Consider the following 22188-nt stretch of genomic DNA (forward strand, 5'->3'; position numbering starts at 1 on the left):
GGTACCTTTCCTCAAAAAAAAGCATGCAGTGAAAGAAACATGAGCAGATGAGAAACACAAACAAGTATGAGACAGAAAAAGTGTAATGTTAATGGTACAATGAGCTCAGCAAGACCAAAGGTCTCTTATTGTCTTTTTAAAATTGGCAGATAAATTATGATTGGACCACCACGACAGATAAGACCAAATCACACTTTGTGACATTCTATCAAACATCAACAACTCAGCTCCTAAGAGAATTATACATATAAAAAAAAAAAGAACAAAGAGCAGGTAATTTTGCATTTCAATCATGATTAATGATAGCTAAACTCCAAATCCTTTCGTGCTGCTTAAAAGTGACAAGCTTGCACTGAAATGTAGCTTTTGATCTATGATAATGGTTACATGCTGTTGTTCTTCATGTGGCTGCTGTTCTTCATAATTGATATCCCTGACAATATCTAGATGATGAAATAAACGGGGCCAAAAATTATTTCAATTTTTCTTTTAATTATAATTTGCTCTATAAGTGATAACATTTGACCCGGATTTGGTCATAACGATTGTAATGCAACACAGATTTACAGCAGGAACACGCTTTGCCAATGAACAATTTCAAGAAGCAGTTGGTTGCTGTGGAATGGGTTTGAGGTCTCAATTGACGTGTAGGCTAAGGTCAGGAAATAGAAGACACTTTGCTTCCTGGGCCAGTGAGATTGAGGGAAAAGAAAAAACCTGCAACTCTGTAGGTTCTTTCACGACTCAAAGCACTTTACAACCAATGATGTGCTTTTAAACTGAAATCACCTTCAGAACCCGAGGGATGCGGCAGTTAATTTGCACAGAGCAAGCCCCCATAAATAGTAATGTGATGCATGATCAACTATTGACCAAGACGCTGGGAGAATGCTCCTGCTCTTCACTGATCTATGCCATTTGCTCTTTTATGTCTGACTTAAAGGGGATGATGGGCCTTGCTTTGTAACAGCTCACCTGACAGCAGCTGAAGCCCTGAAGCATGTCCACATGCAGCAAAACCTGGACAACATTTGGGCTTAGGTTGACAGGTGGCATATAACATGCAGGCTACCCCAGTGGCGGGCAATGACTATCTCAAACAAGAGATAATTAACCATCTCGCCTTGACATTCAATGCCATTATCATCGCTGAATCCCCAATTATTAACATAGCACTCAAGATGAAGGAATTTGCTCGATCAGCACCCCATCCATCACTTTAAACATTCAGTCACGAAAAGGAGAAAAACTGAATTGGATATATTTGGGGGGGGAATCAGGAGGAGCATTAATGCTTCTCCAGGTCCCATGAAAATTCCTCCCACCATGCACCACCACTAAGGCCCTCCCTCAGATTCTCCCTGCCTTTCTCCCCACCCCAGCACCTCATGTTACAGTGACCAGTTTGGCCTGCAATGGATTTTGGCCTTCCCTCTGATTAGTAAACTGCACCAACTGTGACCAACTTGCTGGCGGAACGGCGATGACACCTACCTGTGAACACTGGCCAGATTTCAGATCATTTCCATGAGGGCGGACGGGAAAATTGTTCCACCCACCTCCTCCCAGCAACCCCCCACCCCAACATCCCCGTCCCATCAGCAACACACAAATACATGCCAAAGAGCCACAGAAACACACTAGAGTTTGGAAGTAAAAGTTGTGTGCAAGTCAACTTTAAAGGGGTCTATTCAATAAGAGGGGCATTACAAAATAGGAGGGGAAAATTCTTTTAAGCGTTTGAAAAGCCTCCCATTCATTTTTAAAAATCTTTTTTAGAGTACTCAATTCATTTTTATTCAATTAAGGGGCAATTTAGCAAGGCCAATCCACCTAGCTTGTACATCTTTGGGTTGTGGGGGTGAAACCCACGCAAACACGGGGAGAACGTGCAAACTCCACACGGACAGTGACCCAGGGCCGGGATCAAACCTGGGACCTCGGCACCGTGAGGCCGCAGTGCTAACCAACTGCGCCAGCTTCCCATTCATTTAACAACCGTTGCTGAAGATGCAGTGACGGGGACGGAAAGGAAGCAGAGCCTAGACACAGGCCAATCAAACCGGCATCCAAATGCCATGCCTGCTTAATGACTGCCAAAGGCAAGGTGGTGCTGCACGAATTGCTTGTGTGCCAGGTTCCTGCTGTGCCCTCCTTAGGACCATCTTATCAGTCTGCAAGGGAATGTGGTTAAGCTTCAAGTTACACTGACCCCCACTGTTCCTGCAAGTCCTGGCCTAGGCTGTATAATGGCTACAAACGGCCTTGAAGCAGATGGCAGAATTACACATCTGCCTTTCTATTGACCCAGTCCCTAAGAAAGCAGGTCACAATAGTTCAGAAGGTGAAAGCATGGAGGGAGAACTAGGGAATAGGGCCAGTATGGCTCTGAGGAAGAGCAGACAGGGAGATTTTGCTGAAAACAGGGGGTCTGGTGGCCTGAAGTGCATATGTTTCAATGCAAGAAGTATTATGGGTAAGGCAGATAAACTTAGAGCTTGGATTAGTACTTGGAACTATGATGCTGTTGCTAGTAAATAGACCTGGTTGAAGGAAGGACAGGATTGGCAGCTAAACGTTCCAGGATTTAGATGTTTCAGGCGGGATAGAGGGAGATGTAAAAGCGGTGGCGGAGTTGTGCTACTGGTTAGGGAGAATATCACAGCTGTACTACAGGATACACCTCAGAGGGCAGCGAGGCCAAATGGGTAGAGATCAGGAATAAGAAGGGTGCAGTCACAATGTTGGGGGTTTACTACAGGCCTCCCAACAGCCAGCGGGAGATAGAGGAGCAGATAGGTAGACAGATTTTGGAAACGAGTAAAAACAACAGGATTGTTGTGATGGGAGAATTCAACTTCCCCAATATTGACTGGAACTCACTTAGTGCTAGGGGCTTGGACGGGGCAGAGTTTGTAAGGAGCATCCAGGAGGGCTTCTTAAAATATGTAGATAGTCCCACTAGGGAAGGGGCTGTACTGGACCTGGTATTGGAGAATAAGCCCGGCCAGGTGGTAGAAGTTTCAGTAGGGGAGCATTTCGGGAACAGTGACCACAATTCAGTAAGTTTTAAAGTACTGGTGGACAAGGATAAGAGTGGTCCTAGGGTGAATGTGCTAAATTGGGGAAGGCTAATTATAACAATATTAGGCAGGAACTGAAGAACCTAGATTGGGGGCGGATGTTTGAGGGTAAATCAACATCTGACATGTGGGAGGCTTTCAAATGTCAGTTGCAAGGAATTCAGAACTGGCATGTTCCTGTGCGGAAGAAGGATAAGTACGGCAAATGTCGGGAACCTTGGATAACGAAAGATATTGCAGGCCTCGTCAAAAAGAAAAAAGGAGGCATTTGTCAGGGCTAGAAGGCTGGGAACAGACGAAGCCTGTGTGGAATATAAGGAAAGTAGGAAGGAACTTAAGCAAGGAGTCAGGAGGGCTAGAAAGGGACACAAAAAGTCATTGGCAAATAGGGTTAAGGAAAATCCCAAGGCTTTCTACACGTACATAAAAAGCAAGAGGGTAGCCAGGGAAAGGGTTGGCCCACTGAAGGACAGGCAAGGGAATCTATGTGTGGAGCCAGGGGAAATGGGCAAGGTACTAAATGAATACTTTGCATCAGTATTCACCAAAGAGAAGGAATTGGTGGATGTTGAGTCTGGAGAAGGGCGTGTAGATAGCCTAGGTCACATTGAGATCCAAAAAGATGAGGTGTTGGGCGTCGTGAAAAATATTAAGGTAGATAAGTCCCCAGGGCCTGATGGGATCTACCCCAGAATACTGAAGGAGGCTAGAGAAGAAATTGCTGAGGCCTTGACAGAAATCTTTGGATCCTCACTGTCTTCAGGTGATGTCCCGGAGGACTGAAAAATAGCCAATGTTGTTCCTTTGTTTAAGAAGAGTAGCAAGGATAATCCAGGGAACTACAGGCCAGTGAGCCTTACGTCAGTGGTGGGGAAATTACTGGAGAGAATTCTTTGAGACAGGATCAACTCCCATCTGGCAGCAAATGGACGTATTAGCAAGAGGCAGCATGGTTTTGTGAAGGGGAGGTCGTGTCTCACTAACTTGATAGAGTTTTTCGAAGAGGTCACAAAGATGATTGATGCAGGTAGGGCAGTGGATGTTATCTATATGGACTTCAGTAAGGCCTTTGACAAGGTCCCTCATGGTAAACTGGTACAAAAGGTGAAGTCACACGGGATCAGGGGTGAGCTGGCAAGATGGATACAGAACTGGCTAGGTCATAGAAGGCAGAGAGTAGCAATAGAAGGGTGCTTTTCTGATTGGAGGGCTATGACTAGTGGTGTTCCGCAGGGATCAGTGCTAGGACCTTTGCTGTTCGTAGTATATATAAATGATTTGGAGGAAAATGTAACTGGTCCGATTAGTAAGTTTGCAGACGACACAAAGGTTGATGGAATTGCGGATAGCGATGAGGACTGTCAGAGGATACAGCAGGATTTAGATCGTTTGGAGACTTGGGCAGAGACATGGCAGATGGAGTTTAATCCGGACAAATGTGAGGTAATGCATTTTGGAAGGTCTAATGCAGGTAGGGAATATACAGTGAATGGTAGGACCCTCAAGAGTATTGAAAGTCAGAGAGATCTAGGTGTACAGGTCCACAGGTCACTGAAAGGGGCAACGCAGGCGGAGAAGATAGTCAAAGAAGGCATACGGCATGCTTGCCTTCATTGGCCGGGCATCGAGTATAAGAATTGGCAAGTCATGTTGCAGCTGTATAGAACCTTAGTTAGGCCACACTTGGAGTATAGTGTTAATTCTGGTCGCCACACTACCAGAAGGATGTGGAGGCTTTAGAGAGGGTGCAGAAGAGATTTACCAGGATGTTGCCTGGTATGGAGGGCATTAGCTATGAGGAGCAGTTGAATAAACTCGGTTTGTTCTCACTGAAACGACGGAGGTTGAGGGGCGACCTGATAGAGGTCTACAAAATTATGAGGGGCATAGACAGAGTGGATAGTCAGAGGCTTTTTCCCAGGGTAGAGGGGTCAATTACTAGCGGGCATAGGTTTAAGGTGCGAGGGGCAAGGTTTAGAGGAGATGTACGAGGCAAGTTTTTTTTTTTTTTTTTTTTTTTACACAGAGGATAGTGGGTGTCTGGAACTCACTGCCGGAGGAGGTGGTGGAAGCAGGGACGATAGTGACATTTAAGGGGCATCTTGACGAATACATGAATAGGATGGGAATAGAGGGATACGGACCCAGGAAGTGTAGAAGATTTTAGTTTGGACGGGCAGCATGGTCAGCACAGGCTTGGAGGGCCGAAGGGCCTGGTCCTGTGCTATACTTTTCTTTGTTCTTTGTAGATGTTTCAGTACTTACAGAAATGGATTGCAGTATCTTGGGATGCAGGAAGGGGCATGAGGCGTGGGCAGTGCAGCCAACTCAGGTGATGTACATCTTTGATCACCTTGGCATGTTTTCTTTCACCCAGTGTTGTATAAAGCATGCCATATGGATGCCTCTGAAGAACCATTCAGCATATTCATGCTTTGACCCACCTTAATGGCACTGACTGGTCTTCTGGTTTCCACAAGCACAACATCTGCCAAAGTGGGGCCATTTCATCTCTATGCAGGTATGGGGATAGCGCAAACTGTCTGACATTTCCTCAATAGGTTGTCACCTTCCCAAAAGATCAACTTAAAGGGAAACGAGCTGGTGCCAGTAATCATATTGGGGCAAAAGAAATTATCCCTAACAAGTGGCACAAAGACTAAGGTGAAGTCACGCCAGAATTGGAAACACAAACGAACAGAAGAGATGACAATTGCCTGGCATTTGTCAGGCGGCATGGTAGCACAGTGGTTAACACCGTTGCTTCACAGCACCAGGGTCCCAGGTTCGATTCCCGGCTTGGGTCACTGTCTGTGCGGAGTCTGCGCGTTCTCCTCCGGGTGCTCCGGTTTCCTTCCACAAGTCCCGAAAGACGTGCTGTTAGGTAATTTGGACATTCTGAATTCTCCCTCAGTGTATCTGAACAGGCGCCGGCATGTGGTGACTAGGGGCATTTCACAGTAACTTCATTGCAGTGTTAATGTAAACCACCTTGTGACACTAATAAAGATTATTATAATGATTTGTGCAATGTGAATGTTACTTGCCTCTTATCAACACAGGCCTTGATATTGTCCAGGTGTTGTTGCATGTGGGAATGGAATGATTCAGTATCTGATAAGTGGCAAATGGGACTGAACACTGCAATCAAACATCCGCACTTCTGACCTTTTGATGGAAGGAAACTCATTGATGAAACAGCTGAAGATGGCTGGCTTTAGAATGCTACCCTGAGAAACTCCTCTAGAAATGTCCTTGGGCTGAGGTGATTGACCTCTAACAACTACAACCCTTTCTCAGGAGATATAATGCCTGCCAGTGGAGAGGTCTCCTCCAACCCCCTTTGTTTTTGGTTTTGCTCGGGCTGCTTGATGTCACATCCAGACAAATATTGTGTTGATGTCAGTCGCTGTCACTTCACCTCACCTCTTGAATTCAGCTCTTTTCTCTATGTTTGGGCCAAGGTTGTAATGAGGTCTGCTGAGTGGACCTGGTGATGCACCATCAATTATACATGAGGCAAGTTGTAGGAAACGAAGTAATGGTTATAATACTCTAAGATGTAGCCTGTATGCTGCTGAACCCAGACTGGAGACAGGGCGACAGATCAATCAGATATATACAACACCCAGTGGGGCTGAGCCACGGAAGAACAACAATATATAACAGTGAGTAACGATGGAACAAACAGTAACAGAGAATATATACAGCGCTGTAAGTAACAATGGAACAACAGTGGAACTACACTAACAGTGGTTCACCCCATTCACCCCCTGTTTAAAAAAAAAGTCCAACGGGGGTGAAGCAAACTTGTAGATTAAGTCGATCAGGAGCTTTAACCGTCCACTGTGATCTCCTCAGACCCAGCTGTGGTGTGGGCACTGGTGTCGAGACCTGCGACTCCGGGAGCGTGTCGTCCTCTTCTTCTTCTTCCGGAAGCGTCGACAGAGAGGGAGACGGTGTAGGCGTGGGGGCGATGATAATGGAGGTAGACGGTGGAGGGTCGGGTTTGGAACCGGCGGGTGCCAGGTCCAGGAGGGAGACTGTGTCCTGCCGCCCGTCCTGATGTGCCACAGGCATAATGTGGGTTCGCGTGGAGAAGCATAACCCACTCGACCAAGGGATCGGTTTTGTGGTTCCTCACACGCTACCAGAGGAGGACAGTCCCTGTGGCTGTCAGCCAGGACGGGAGCGAGACCCCCGAGGTGGACTTCCTAGGGAAGGCAAACATACGTCCGTGAGGGGTCTCGTTGGTGGCAGTACACAGAAGCGACCGGATAGAGTGGAGCGCATCGGGAAGAACCTCCTGCCAGCAGGAGACTGGGAGCCTTCTAGACCGTAGGGCCAGAAGGACGGCCTTCCAGACCATCGTGTTCTCCCTCTGTCCGTTTCCCCGGGGGTTGCAGCTGGTAGTCCTGTTTGAGGCGATGCCATTGCTGAGCTGGAACTGACGCAGCTGATCACTCATGAACGAGGAGCCCCGAGCACTGTGGATGTAGGTGGGGAAACCAAACAAGGTGAAGAGGTTGTGCAGGGCCTACAAGATGTCGTAAAAGGTGGAGAGTTCGATCCTCCACCTCAGAACCTTGTCGTTCTTGATCTTGCCCCGATGTGTATTATTGAACATGAAGGCAGCCGACCGTTGGTCAGTGAGGAGAGTGAATCGCCTGACGGCCAGGTAATGCCTCCAATGTCGCACAGCTTCCACAATGGCCTGGGCTTCCTTTTCGACGGAGGAGTGTCGAATTTCGGAGCCCTGGAGGGTACGGGAGAAGAAAGCCACGAGCCTGCCCACCTGGTTGAGGGTAGCGGCCAGTGCAAAGTCAGATGCATCGCTCTCCACCTAGAAAGGATGGACTCGTCCACAGCGTGCATCGTGGCCTTGGCAATGTCTGCCTTGATGCGGTTGAAGGCTAGGCGGACCTCAGCCGACAGGGGAAAAAGGGTGGATTTGAAGAGTGGGCAGGCCTTGTCCGCACAGTTGGGGACCCACTGGGCATAGTAAGAGAAGAACCCCAGGCATCTCTTCAGGGACTTGGGACAGTGGGGAAGGGGAAGTTGCAGGAGGGGGTGCATGCGGTCGGGATCGGGCCCTAGGACTCCGTTTTCCACAACGTAGCCGAGGATGGCTCGGCGGGTCGTGCGGAAAACACACTTCACCTTATTATACGCAAGATTAAGGAACTTGGCGGTGTGAAGGAAACGCTGCAGTTTAGCGTCATGGTCCTGCTGGTCATGGCTGCAGATGGTGACAATATCCAGATACGGGAACGCGGCCCGCAGCCCATACTGGTCAACCATTCGGTCCATCTCCCGTTGGAAGACCGAGACCCCATTGGTGACGCCGAAGGGAATCCTGAGGAAGTGGTAGAGGCGGCCATCTGCCTCGAAGGCAATGTATTGGCGGTCCTCCGGGCGGATAGGGAGCTGGTGGTACTCGGACTTCAAGTCTACCGAGTACTGCGCAATCTGGTTGACCATGTCAGGTATGTGGGGAAGGGGGTATGCATCGAACTGCGTGTACCGGTTGATCATCTGACTGTAGTCGACGACCATCCGGAGCTTCTCCCCAGTCCTGACGACCACCACTTGGGCTCTCCAGGGGCTGGTACTGGCCTCTATGTTCCCTTCCCGCAGGAGTCGCTGGACCTCTGACCTGATAAAGGCCTTGTCCCGAGCACTTTATAGTCTGCTCCTGGTGGCGACGGGCTTACAGTCTGGGGTGAGGTTAGCAAAGAGCGGGGGTGGGGGAACCATAAGTGTCACGAGGCTACAGACGGTGAGAGGGGGCAGGGGTCCATCGAATGTTAAGGTCAGGCTTCAGAGATGGCATTGGAAGTCTAGGCCTAATAAAAGGGGAGCGCAGAGATAGGGGAGTTTAAAGTTAACGTACTCTACGTCACGTATCGCAAGAGCTGCGACACAGTACCCCCAGACTGCAACGGAGTGTGATCCGGAAGCCAGGGAGATTGTCAGGGACGCAGGAAAAATTCAGAGGGAGCAGCGCCTTACTGTATCCGGATGGACGAAGCTGTCCGTGCTCCCGGAGTCGAATAAGCAGGTCGTCTCGTGCCCGTTGATCCGGACGGTCATCATGGAGTTCTTGAGATGACGGGGCCAGGACTGGTCGAGGGTGACGGAGGCGAGCTGCGGAAGGTGGCTGGTCTGGTCGGTGGTAGCGGGTGGCGTCGAAGATGGCGGCCCCCACAAGTCGCACGTGGTGCGTCGCGTCGGAGATGGGAAACAAGATGGCGGACTCCACGGGTCGCACGAGGCTGATGGCGCGTTAGAAGGGGGTGGTCCCGACAGGCAAGATACCACGCGGCGGGATTTGGACGTTTTAGGCCGGGCCTGGCAGACTTTTGCAAAGTGGCCCTTCTTACTACACTCGCTGCAGGTCGCGTTCCGAGCTGGGCAGCGTTGTCTGGAGTGCTGACCCTGGCTGCAGAAGTAGCAGGACGGTCCCCCGGAGTTGGCGGGCTGCCGCGCAGCACAGGCTTGTGACACAGTGAGTAACAATGGAACAAACCGTAACAGAGAATATTTACAGCACTGTAAGTAACAGTGGAACAACAATAACAGCGGTTCACCACACCTGGCATAATCCCAAATCAGCATTGATGTGTAGGTGAGTAAGTGCCACTTGATAGCTCTGTTGACAATTCCTTTCTGTGCTTTGCTAATAATTGCGAGTTGACTGATGAGATGGTAATTGGCAGGTTTGTGCTTATGTTTCTTCTTGTGGACATGACTTCCCTGGGCAATGTTCCACATTCTTGGGTAGATGGCAGCGTTATAGCTGTACTGGAACAGCTTTGGCTAAGGCACAGCTAACTCTAGAACACAGGTCTTAAGCACAATAGTCAGGAAGCTGTCGGAGCCCTTAGATTTTGCTGAATCCAATGTTCACAGCCTTTTCCTGATATCAGTTGGCTAAAGACTGGCACCTGTAATGCTGTGGACCTCAGCAGGTGATCAAAGTGGATAATTCACTTGACATCTGGCTGAAGCTGGTTTCAGTGTGACATTTTCAGAAGTGGTGTCAGGCAATGTTACTGAAGTGGAAAGGTGATCTTAGTAGTTGCGTAGACATGTGATCAGAAGCTCGTCTTAAGGTTAAATATAACACCAAAATTGTCAACAGTCTGGTTCAATCTCGGGCAGTTGCCAGGAAGAAGCAGGTACATAGGGAATGGAGCAGGTGTGGAGGGAATGGAGCAGGTACATAGGGAATGGAGCAGGTACATAGGGAATGGAGCAGGTACATAGGGAATGGAGCTTGTCACTGACACTGAAGACACTTCCCAGTATTGGTTGGAAGAAATTCCTGCTGATCTACAACTGGTTGTAGGACGAGTAGTCTTAACAAATCAGGGGAGGTGGAGAGGTCAAAAGAGGTGGTGCTGAGATTGAGATTGATACTATTAATAATTAAAGAATCATAGAATCCCTACAGTGCATAAGGAGGCCGTTCGGCCCATTGAGTCTACCAAGAACTATTGATTCCTCAGGTCAATTTGAAGCAAATGGGGAGTGTGTTTTCCTTTAAGTTGAACAGAAATTAATTTTTGATCAGTGTCTGGAAGAATCAAACGTGGAAAATGCCCACTCTGTACTCAGGACCACTTACAACATACAGTGTGCAAAGTCACACCATATCACCACTATACATAGTTATAATATCCACAAACACAATGGCAATATTTAACGGATTGACGGAGGTCATGTCTGCCAGCTGAAGAGCTGGTGATAATCACGTCTCCTTTGTGGAAACGCCACTGCATTAGCTGGTCAGGCATTTAGCTGGACAGTGGCAGTCCTTTCCCAGGACCAAGGATACCCAGGGTGGGCATTCCTCCAATTGAGAGCTGCTGGCCAACAAATGCCAGCAGCCCTTCAGTGCCATGAGGGAGGTGATCACTGCTGCCTGTACCACACCCACCCAAGGCCCAGCACATAATGGACACAGACATAAGCGAGTGATTGTGCAAAGGGGGTCATGGGGTGGGAATCATCAGGAAGGGGTGCTGGCAGCAAGGACAGGGGCTTGGCTATAATTGGACCCTCCTCTTCTCAATGCCAGGATCCTCGATCAGGCACTGAGTGTCTTTGAACCAGGATGCCCATGTCAGTGCTTGCAAGAAACCTTGGCACCATTTGCTTTTTGGATGTTAAGCATAGCAAGTCCCTTGCTCACTGCTGAGTGAAAACCAGCAGCAGTGGAATAAGGCTCTTCAGTGGGCATTGATGTGAATTTAAGGGTCTCGAACAGCGATGGAACAGGAAGGCTGACCACGAGCCTTCCCACCATGGACTTTTTGGGGGCAGTGTGTGGAAGGGGGCGGGGTTCGGGGTTCCCACCCACCATCCTCCTGCCTGATTAATTTACCGCAAGGTTCCTTCACAGTGCGGGAATAACTTTACAGACCATCTCCAATTTGATCAGAGTTCTCCAGATATAGAAATGATGGGTTTGATTTAACAGAAAAATTTCGAAATGTCATTTTGGGCGCGATAAGCGGGGTATTTCCCGATGACCATGGTGGCGAGATTGGGCCCATATGTAACGGCACTTAGTGCCACGTGGGTTGGCACGGTGGTTAGCACCGCTGCCTCACAGCACCAAGGACCCGTGTTCAATTCCGACCGGGGGTCACGGTCTGTGGAGTTTGCAAGTTCTCCACGTGTCTGCATCAGTTTCCTCCCACAGTCAAAGATGAGCGGGTTAGGTGGATTGGCCATGCTAAATTGCCGCTTAGGTCCAAAAGGTTAGGTTGGGTTACTGGGTTGCGGGGATAGAGTGGGGTCTGGGCTTGGGTAGAGTGCTCTTTCAGAGGATCAGTGCAGTCTCAATGGGCTGAATGGCCTCCTTCTGCACTGTAGGGATTTTATGATTCTAGTGCTGGAAATGAGTCCCCGCGAGCTTCTTGTCATTACTGACTGTCTAGCCATCTGATTCACCAGACTCATGTCTCAGCTTCTCGCTGCTAACATGGGGGAGCTGATTTTAAAGACTCCCTCAACACTCACTCCCAGTCAACACGCAAGCATGACAGTGCTCAGACCTGCTCCTCGTTTTGGCGGTGTTGACCTGGCCAGGCTTCTCAACACCATTGATCACAGATCCTGTTCCCCCAAGGGGGGTCAGAGGGCCAGCAGCAGGGCCACAAATACCGCCTGGGTGGCAACAGCCGCGGCTGTCAGTGCGGACAGCATGACAAGGAGGACCAACATCTAATGTCGGAAGAAGACCAACTACGTCCACCGAGCTGCAAGGGCAAGTTACCACCTCTCTCCTGGCATCAGTTATACCTGCCACCCCTCAAATGCCCAACCCCCCCACCCCAGCCCAGGGGCGACCCCTAAATTGGAACGCATCAGTGCCCCCGCCAAGCCAGAACCAGTCTCCGGCCCGAGCACTGGGGCAGTAACTCCAGTGCCCTTGAGCTGCATGGTCGAAAATGGAAATGGTTACTCACCTCCTCAGTTCCCCTCAGCAACCACTGCACCAGCTTTCATTTTAAAATCGGAGGACTAAACGATGCCACGTGATTTCTCTCTGGGGAGCCGGGTAATTCCCGGGAGGCTGTTACAATCGACGTCAATCTCGCTAATGAAATTGAAATTAATGCAAATTGGGGTTAATGAAATGCTCACCAAATTTGGGCAAGATCCGGGACTCGCCAAGGGGAGCAGGCCGGTTAGATGGCAATCTGAATCGCGCCCAGCGGGAATCTCAATTTTGGCCATTCCCGCTGTTTAACAGCACGCCCAGATCCGCGCCGGGAGCAACGCGGTGGTTAAATCGCGCCCGGTAGGTTTCCATGGCAACATGCTTCCTTGCAGGATGCCTTTCAGTTTAATTGAAGTTTCTAATGTGCGAATGCCAACTTGCTCTCAGTAAAGGCTGGCTAAAACATTAGAGCATCACTTTTGGAAACAATGTAGGTTAAACGCAAAATCAAAAGCCCAGATGGAATTTTCTAGGCCTTCCTCATCTGCAGACTTTGAATGGTGGAATCACATCAAATCCTTGAGGCTTGACCACATTTGATGATGAAAGATCATAGCAAAATTCACTGTGTCTGAGCTTCCCTGCCTTCTAAAACATTGACCAAACTGATTCTCGTCAGATTGTTTGATTAAAAGGGAACCGAATGAGGAGATGTTGCCGAGCAACAAGAAGACAGACAAAGGTTTAGCTTATTTCTTGTGACACCAATTCAAAGCCATCTTACCAAGGTTTTCTGCTCCAATTTGAAAAAGCTTTTTACTTTGGGGTGTGCTGACAGACTCATTTTCCAAGTGCATACTGAATGCAATATCTTAATTACTCAATGGACCCAACTTCAAGTTTGTTTCACACTGAAAGATATATGTCCATTAAGCATCCATGGATCAAAATGGTAGGAGCAAAAATAAAGAACAAGGAAAAGAAGGAAAACAACAGGAAGGACCCTTAAACCACCACCTTTCCAAGGACAATTAGGGTGGGCAACTAATGCTGGCTTAGCCAGTGAAACTCACATCCGTACAAATGAATTTAAAAAACAGTCCAGGGAAATGGAGTTCCTCAGGGTAGTGTCTGAGGCACAACCATCTTCAGTTGCTTCATCAATGACCTCTCATTCCTAAAGTCTGGAGTGTGGATGTCACAGATATACAGTGTTCAATTCCATTCACAGTTCCTCAGATAATTAAACAGTTTGTTTTCATATGCAGCAACTTGGACAACACTCAGGCATGTATTGATAAAAGGCAAATAACATTCATGCCAATCAAGTTATAATCGCTTATTGTCACAAGTAGGCTTCAATGAAGTTACTGCGAAAAGCCCCTAGTCGCCACATTCCGGCACCTGTACGGGGAGGCCGGTACAGGAATTGAACCCGCACTGCTGGCATTGTTCTGCATTAAAAGCCAGCTGTTTAGCACACTCTGCTAAATCAGCCCTGCAAGTGGCTCAACTGCAATAAGAGAGAGTCTAACTACCTCCCCTTGACATTCAATGTCATCACCATCACATAATCCATCTTTCCCCCCTCCCATCAACATTGTGGGTGTTACCATTGACCAGAAGCGAAACTGGATGAGCCATATAAACACTGTGGCTGCAAGAGAAGTCAGGTGCCAGGAATTATGCAGCAAGTAACTCACCTCCTGACTCCCCAAAGCCTGTCCACCATCTGCAAGGTACAGGTCAGGTGCGCGATGGAATACTCTGTTTGCCTGGATGAATGTGGCTCCAACAACATTCAAGAAGCTCAACACCCTCCGGGATAAAGCAATCTGCCTGACTGTCACCCATCCCCTACCACCTTAAACATTTATTCCCTGTACTTTTGATGCACCATGGATTCTGTGTCTACCTTCTGCTAGATGCTCTGCAACAACTTACCAAGACTTCTCCAACAGTACCTTCCAAACCCAAAACGTCTGCCACTCAGAAGAACAAAAGCAGCAGAACAAAAACATTGCAAGTTCCCCTCCAAGTCACAGAGCATCCTGATTGGAACTATATTGCTGTTCCTTCACTATCGCTGGGTCAAAATCCTGGAACTGCTTCCTACTGGCACAGTGGGTTACCTACACCACATGGACTGCAGCACTTCAATAAGGTGAGTTAACTGTCAAGGGCAGTTAAGGACACTGCCTAAATGCAGGCCTTTCTAGTGATGCTCCTTATCCACTGGAAAAAGTTTAAAAGTCAAACATAAGCCAAGTGTAACCTCCTAACCTCACTGCATACCGGCAATTGTACAAGTCGGATAATCCACATGGAGATTACTTCATTAGAAAATGACCAACGTGAGATCATCACATGTTTGAAATATTTGTTTCGTTTCGGAGAATATGCTCTGCTGCTGGAGCTGAATTGCACCTGATTGGCACTCTCAGCGTGATCGCAAATCAAGGAGCGATTTCCAATCCTTAGCCATGCAAACTTTGCATGGCGAGGGTTGCGAGAGATTCCCTAGAGATCCCCTCCCCCCTCTGGGATTTTCTGCGCCAACCCTCACCCCCGAATACGGGGTGATCTGCCCCCCCCCCCCCCCCCCCCCACACGAGATACCTCTAAATAAATAGACCCCCACAAAGATCCCCAAAATGAACAGACCCACCACAGAGACCCCCTAAATAAACAGACCCCTTCCCCACAGCCTCGCTGAAGAGAGACCCCTATCTGGAAGCTAGAGAGCAGTGAAAAATATCACTGCTTTAACACTCACCTGGGCAATACAGTTGCTGGCTCAGGCACAGGAAGCACCACCTGTCAATTCCTGGAAAGAGAAAACCAGTCAGCTGGGTTTGAACCCCCTCAGATCTTTGATCTGAAAGCCATTCTGGAGACTCTTTATTTAGGGGGTCTCTTCATTTAGGGGGTCTTCTCTGTGGTGTGGCCCTCCGATGGACTTTTGAGGGGCAACTGCCACCACAAGATCCACTGCATCAAGGTCACGTTCGTCAGGACCAGTAGTAATTCTTGCCCTTGTGATTCCCGGCCCAGAGGACCGGGGAATCATGAGGGCCCAGAGAATATGGTGCCCGACCCGTTAATAGGACGCAAATTGGTGTTAATGACTCATTTGCATCCTCCTGCTGGCGCAGGGTGCAAACCCAAATCCCAATGCCAGCAGGGGTGTGAGCATCAGGAACGGGCACAGATCCCATTTTCCCCCCGATGCTGGATTCTCCGCCACATCAGGAACTCCACTCCCAGCAGCGCCAGGCGGGGAATCCAGCCCATTGCATTTTTATTGCTTTACTAGATTTTGAAGTTATGCAGACAAAAGAATGTTTCTTTTGCACTTTTGAATACAAAGGAATGTCTTAGAGCACCAGACAACTGAACACCAAATGGATATTAAGGAGGGAAAACACAACAAATAGGAAAGCACAAAGCATATTCAGAAACAAGCGCTTTCAGCAAATGCCTATTTCAGAGCTTTGGGCCTCAGAGGAATTTCAGCTGATTTATATTCAAGTGATGTGGTTGAATCCAGCTCACAAGAGGTTCAATCGACAACTGACAGCTTCTGGAATTATATTCAGACTAGGAATCTGTCCAGAATAGTGGGCTGGAGTCTCCGATTTTCAGACTATGTCCCGATGCCGACATGGGAATGGTGGCATTTTACGACCGAAAATTCAGCGCAAAATGGCCACCAATCCTCCGTTTGGTGGGGGGTTAGCAGGCAGGCACCCAGCTCTAGCTTCCCATACGGACAGAGAATTGCCGGGTCCGTGACCGCGCAAGCGCAAGGCGGGGGCCTGCAGCGGCCACGCCCTGCAACATGGCGCGGCTGCGCGTGGACCCGGTCTGCCAAATAGTGCCCCCACCCTTTGGCTGGCTCGCGATCCCCGGACCACCTCCCAACAGTGCCCCCAACCGCTGCCAAAGTCCCCCGTGCCCGCGGATCGGCTCTCCCCCGACTATGGCGGCGCTGGACTGAGTCTGCAGCCACCACACCGAGTTCCCGACAAATAATAGCTCGAGAGGCCCACGCCGTCAGGAACAGGGCCGGTCGGGGGCGGAGCATTGGGGAGAGGGCCTCAGTTAACGCCCTGAGGCCATCGATATGGCAGTCGGTGTACTCCCGCTTTGGAGGGGTCGGAGCATTGCAAAAATGGCGCTGCCCCCTGATTTCGGTGCGAACATTGATTCTCCAGCCGATTTCGCCATCGGTGACCGGAGACTCCCGCCCAGTATTCCCCCATCTCACATCAATTTTAAACAACAAATTTTATTAAGATATTCCAGTAAACATGAATACATAACATTATGGGTTGATTTCAGTCAGGGGTAGCTTCCGAGCCAGCCAACACTTACGAGATGAGTTGATTTGGTTTACAGCTCAACTGGCTAGTTCTTGGTCATGGGTAGCTGAGGTGCGATGATAGGCAAGTCTTTGCCTTCCTGATTAGTTGAGTTGGGACTAGCTGGGAAGTCAATCAGTCTAAAGCAATCAGGAATGGAACACAGGAACAGAGGGGAGTATGATAAAGTCGGGTGCAAAACAAGTAACACTGAGAAGACTGGGGAGGAGCCCCAAGACAGGTAACGTCAATTCTCTAGACTCGAGCACAAGGAACCAATGGAATTTGGAAAGGATAGGGTGAGGATGATGTGGGCCTTAGTTCCTAGGTGGAGATGCAGTTCACTGTATTCGGGATAAGTTGTAGTTGAGGAAAACTGAAAGAGGAGAAGCCATCAAGTAATAATCATAATAATAGATATTAGTGTCACAAGTAGGCTTACATTAACACTGTAATGAAGTTACTGTGAAAGTCCCCTAGTCACCACACTGTGGCGCCTCTTCGGATACACTGAGGGAGAATTCCGAATGTCCAAATCACCTTAACAAGCACGTCTTTTGGGACTTTTATGGGAGGAAACCGGAGCACCCGGAGGAAACCCACGCAAACATGGGGGGAATGTGCAGACTCCGCACAGACAGTGACTCAAGCTGGGAATCAATCTCCGGTCCCTGGCGCTGTGAAGAAACAGTGCTAACTACTGTGGTGCCGTGCTGCTGCCAGTGTAATGCGGAATTTTAGGTTTGACACCTGTGGCTTAAGATTTCAGCAGAAATTGAAGTCGGATTTGATAATGGATTAGATATATGGGAAAGAAGCTCAGTTGGGATCAAGCAGGGAGAAAAATAAACCCTGCTATTGGAAGTATATAAGAATGAAAACTGACAGATGTAAGCTATTAGATTGATCGGTGCAGCATTCACAAGTTCCATTGACTTTTTCATCAAATTGTACACTCTCTCTTTAGATCCATATTACTATGTCGACCAATAAAGCTCACAACTGTCAATTGAATTATCTGGCATATTTTATAAAAATAATTGAACAATTTGCACCCATTAGAAAATGCAAAGCAAAATCAATAGATAATGACACCTACAAACAGATTATTTGTTATTTGCAATTTTCTAAGGTTACGTACCTTTGCTTTATTTATTGAGCAATGGAGAGCATTGTTTTCTTGGTCGTGCAGCAAACTGAAATCTAATGTACCCAGGGTGGCTGGAAAAAGAAAGGAGATGGATTTACCATCAACAGAAACAGAATGAATAAAAAAGTAATTTAGCAACCACCCATAAAATGACTATCTGGTGGTGAAAGAAATGCTTAACATGGAACTGTAATAGATAAAAACAATATGCATTCAAAGATAAAGGTAAACCCAGTTACCTACAAGTAATTTTGTTCCACTTATCATGTAGCTCGTGTCTAGTTCCTGTACACCAAATTGTATGTGACATTTTAATATATTTAAAAAAAAGTGTTTCTCTATTCAGTTACAAATCGTCTCATTTCTAGTGCAAGGACAACATTTTAATAAACTGTTTGTACTAAAGGATCTGAGCTAATACAATGAAACAAACATTTTAATGCTTATTACTTCATTGTTTTTGTTAGCACAATTCGAGATCGAAGGTGGTGGTTTCAGATTAAAAATGGCAGCAAGGACAAATCCAGGACCAGGCTGAATAGCTGAAAGGAGATACTTAGGGAGCTTCGGTTCTTTCAGTGTGTCCAGGTAGAGGATACTAATCATTCATGTGTGCGTAATTGTAAAAAGAATAGGTAGGGTGAAGTTGGAAAATTATTTATGGCACAGCAGAAGAACAAAAGTAGAAGGCTGTATTATCTCGAGCATTTAGATTAGAATAACAAATCCACAGAATTCACAACAGCCAGGTAGAGTTCTGCCATTAAGCAGACATTGCTTACATTTAAAAAGCTGACCGTAAAGTCCTTTGTTAATGATACTGGAAATCACACCGTAACTCTGGTGACAGTGGTGAATTTTCTGGAGAAAACCTCGGAAATAGGCAGGACCCCAAAGACTGCTGATCATTCTGAAAGTTTCCAGTTTGCCTTTTGGAAGTGGATCTCCACCTGCATGTTGTTTAGGCAAATAGGCAGAGCTGGTGGGAGAATTGATCCAAGGCAGAGATGCCTAGGTTGACAGTTTGTCCTTCATCCTTTTAGGGGACAACTGATATAAGACTGAAGGCTGGAAAACTAAGTTAGGAGAGGTGTACTTGCTTCCAGAAGGGCAAAAGTGGTTCCCACACAAACCATAGAATCCCTACAGTGCAGAAGACGGCTATTCTGCCCATCGAGTCTGCACTGACACTCCGAAAGAGCACTCCACCACATCCCACTCCCCCACTCTATCCCTGTAACCCTGTGCCCCCACCTAACCTGCACATTCTGGGACACTAAGGGGCAATTGATCATGGTCAAGCCACATAACCTTCACATCTATGGACTGTGGGAGGAAACTGGAGCACCCGGAGGAAACCCATGCAGACACGAGGAGTGTGTTCAAACACCACACCGGCGGTCACCCAAGGCTGGAATCGAACCCAGGTCCCTGGTGCTGTGAAGCAGCAGTGCTAACCACATGGTGGCGGCAGAGATTGGGGAATCATGGGAGAGATGGGAAGAGGGTTGACAGAAACCACCCGAAGGCACACGGGTACCGCAATTCCCAGCAGATACCTGCTTTCCATGTAGATGCTGTCCTTCGACCTTGCCAAATCTGATAGGGCTAACACTGGTGGGATCGCAGCCCACGAGTTTTCAGGACAATTGTATTTTAGTAAGTGTACAAACTTTGAAGTTCCCACTCACTACTCAGTTAGTTGATCTCAGCAACAGTGATGGTAATGACAATCGGATTGGCCTTAGCTTCCACGGAATAAGCAAGGGGAACAAGATTAGATTGCCATCCAGTGACAGTGCAATAGAAAGTACATGTGTGGGCAAAAGTAAGCTTAGTTGTGATATCCCTACGTTCAAATAGCCTGCTGACAATCTGTATAGGTTGAAACTTTAAAAATGGGCATGTGAGCAATGCCTATGAAACAGTATGAATCCATGCCTTCAGGAAAGGAGGAAGGAAAATATGACCGGATACAAAATAACAGTGACATCTTAATAACAATTCCAAAGCACAGTTTCAATATTTCCTTAGAATGTGAACTAGATGTGCTTTATTGTCCTCGGTGTTCATTTACGTGCAAGGATAAATGAAATGCCCTATTGCACAAATGTGATGCCGCAATCTTTGTTCCATTATTGTGACCTGCAGTTAAATAAGAATGCAAATTTCATTTTTTATAATGATAAAACACTTAACCGTTGATAATTGAACAGTAGTACGAGGAGCCTTTAAAAAATAATTCTTTTTGTATATTTTAGGTTCTATCTGGTCAGCTTTTATAGGGATTGAATGGAACCTTACAACAGTGATATATTTCTATTTCCTCACACTTGGTATCCTTGTGTTCTGAAAAAGTTCAGTGATGGATCAGGGAGAGTTTCTCAGAAAAGGAGCGAAAATGGGTCCAACTTCATTTCATGTAGGACCATTATGCAACAAACTTCCAATTTGTCAACCTTAGTTGAATTTCAACCCAGGTTCCTGAAATTAAAAGGCAAATGTGATAGCCTAGTTGTCACCACACCTCCATTATTTGTTGGAAGTTTATTAATGATTTCTGTTTGGAGGAAGAGCCACATACACGAAAAAGAAAATTTTGTAGCGATATGGTGAAACTTGGACTGAATTGGATAGCTCATTAAAGAGCTGACACAGGAAAATAGATCTAATCAGAGGCATCTGACTGTTCCCATTGCCTTTTGCTCCCTCTTTCTTCAGTCATCTATCCAATTTAATCTTGACACTTTCTTGGCTCAATCACTAACACTGAGCATGAATTCCATCGCCTCACAATTCTGTGTAAAGAAATTTATCTTGTCCTCAGCTCTAAAGCTTCTGCATTTAATTGTGCGCCTCTAGTTCCAAACTTTGCAATAGGAAACCCACTATTTCTAGTTAGCCTGTCCCTTTTTTCAAAATTATGAACAATCTATCATTTTTACACGAATAAAAGAGGCCCAATTTTTCATATTTTTCTTTGTATTTGTATTCTAGGGAATGTGTGTTGACCTATTCTAAAGGTTCAATATCCTTCCAGTAGCAACTTCTTGTTGATTGGCAGGACAGGAATGTATCTAATAACTGGTGGACCTGAACCAGTTATGCACTGGTGCCTTTTGATGACCTAGTGAGGCACACACATACACTGTCTACGATATTCGTTTCATTTGAAATTTCCTGAGCATGATGATATTAGAGCTTCCAAAACCAATATCCACCAGAATGGATATATTCCAGCAAATTAAATTAACTCCAGTTCCATTGAAAATAAATCAATTTTAAAAGAATATCAGGATACAGGCACATGCATGCATGCACAACAGGCTTTTAAATCAACTTCTCAATAAATGTATGTCATTTTCAGTGCAGCCAATAAATCAGGATACAAGGGTTCGAAGCAGATCGAAAGTCATACTGTAGCCACCTGGGTTGGTCACTTCCCGACTTAAAATGGAGATCCGCTAAGAATGCAGGGAAATTCAGCCAACGCAGGAAAAACAGCAGGTGCAAAGTTTCCTGTATATCAGAACTTGCAAGAACCCAGACAGCACTGAAACTAACAACCATATACATATTAATGAGCGATCCCCGGGAACAATTGGAAACAGTTAAGGTAAACAAGGCCAAGCCAGACTCCTCGGCGCCAGCAGGAGCCAAGATAAAGGAAGGCCAACGGACACTTAGGAACCGCCCAGCGATCAGAGAACAGCGCCAGTATTGGAGAAATCGATCCAAGTGATCAGAACTTAGTCCAATCACTTGGAACCAGGTACAGGGTCCCCCCCGAATGGCGCGAAGCCCCTGGGGACTATAAAATAGAGTCCCCAAGTTCAATTCGTCCTTCTTGGCAAGGTCACTCAGCAGCTCGAAACAACCCTTGACAGTGACCTGCCTAGCCCCTGCATCAACCAAGTAAGTCTCCAGTCAACGCACGCTACGAGATAGGCACTCCTAGCTACCAGTCTATACCAGCTTTGAATCCTGCAGACTCAGAATCTAAAGAAAGGCCATTTGATCCCCTGACCTGGTGGGTCAGTTCCGAAGTGAAGTATAGGCCTTTTAGTGATAGAGATAGTCTAGTAAGTAGAGTTTATGCATGAGTAGTGATTGACTGTGTATAATAAATGTGTTTTG

General features: G+C 47.2%; 1 protein-coding gene and 1 long non-coding RNA gene across 2 annotated transcripts in view; one reads left to right on the forward strand and one right to left on the reverse strand.

Moving 5' to 3' along the window:
• LOC140386790 (double C2-like domain-containing protein beta) overlaps window positions 1-22188 on the reverse strand; it is a 411088-nt gene that overhangs the window by 327819 nt on the left and 61081 nt on the right. The window contains exon 2 of the mRNA XM_072469489.1: window positions 18043-18122. Within this exon, the coding sequence (XP_072325590.1) occupies window positions 18043-18122 (80 nt within the window). The remainder of the gene's footprint in view (window positions 1-18042; window positions 18123-22188) is intronic.
• LOC140386795 (uncharacterized) lies at window positions 156-20526 on the forward strand. The gene is made up of 3 exons (XR_011933675.1): window positions 156-273; window positions 18519-18639; window positions 20313-20526. It is a non-coding gene; the product is annotated as an uncharacterized lncRNA (long non-coding RNA).

Source organism: Scyliorhinus torazame, chromosome 12 (genome assembly GCF_047496885.1).
Source record: "Scyliorhinus torazame isolate Kashiwa2021f chromosome 12, sScyTor2.1, whole genome shotgun sequence".
Taxonomy (NCBI): domain Eukaryota; kingdom Metazoa; phylum Chordata; class Chondrichthyes; order Carcharhiniformes; family Scyliorhinidae; genus Scyliorhinus; species Scyliorhinus torazame.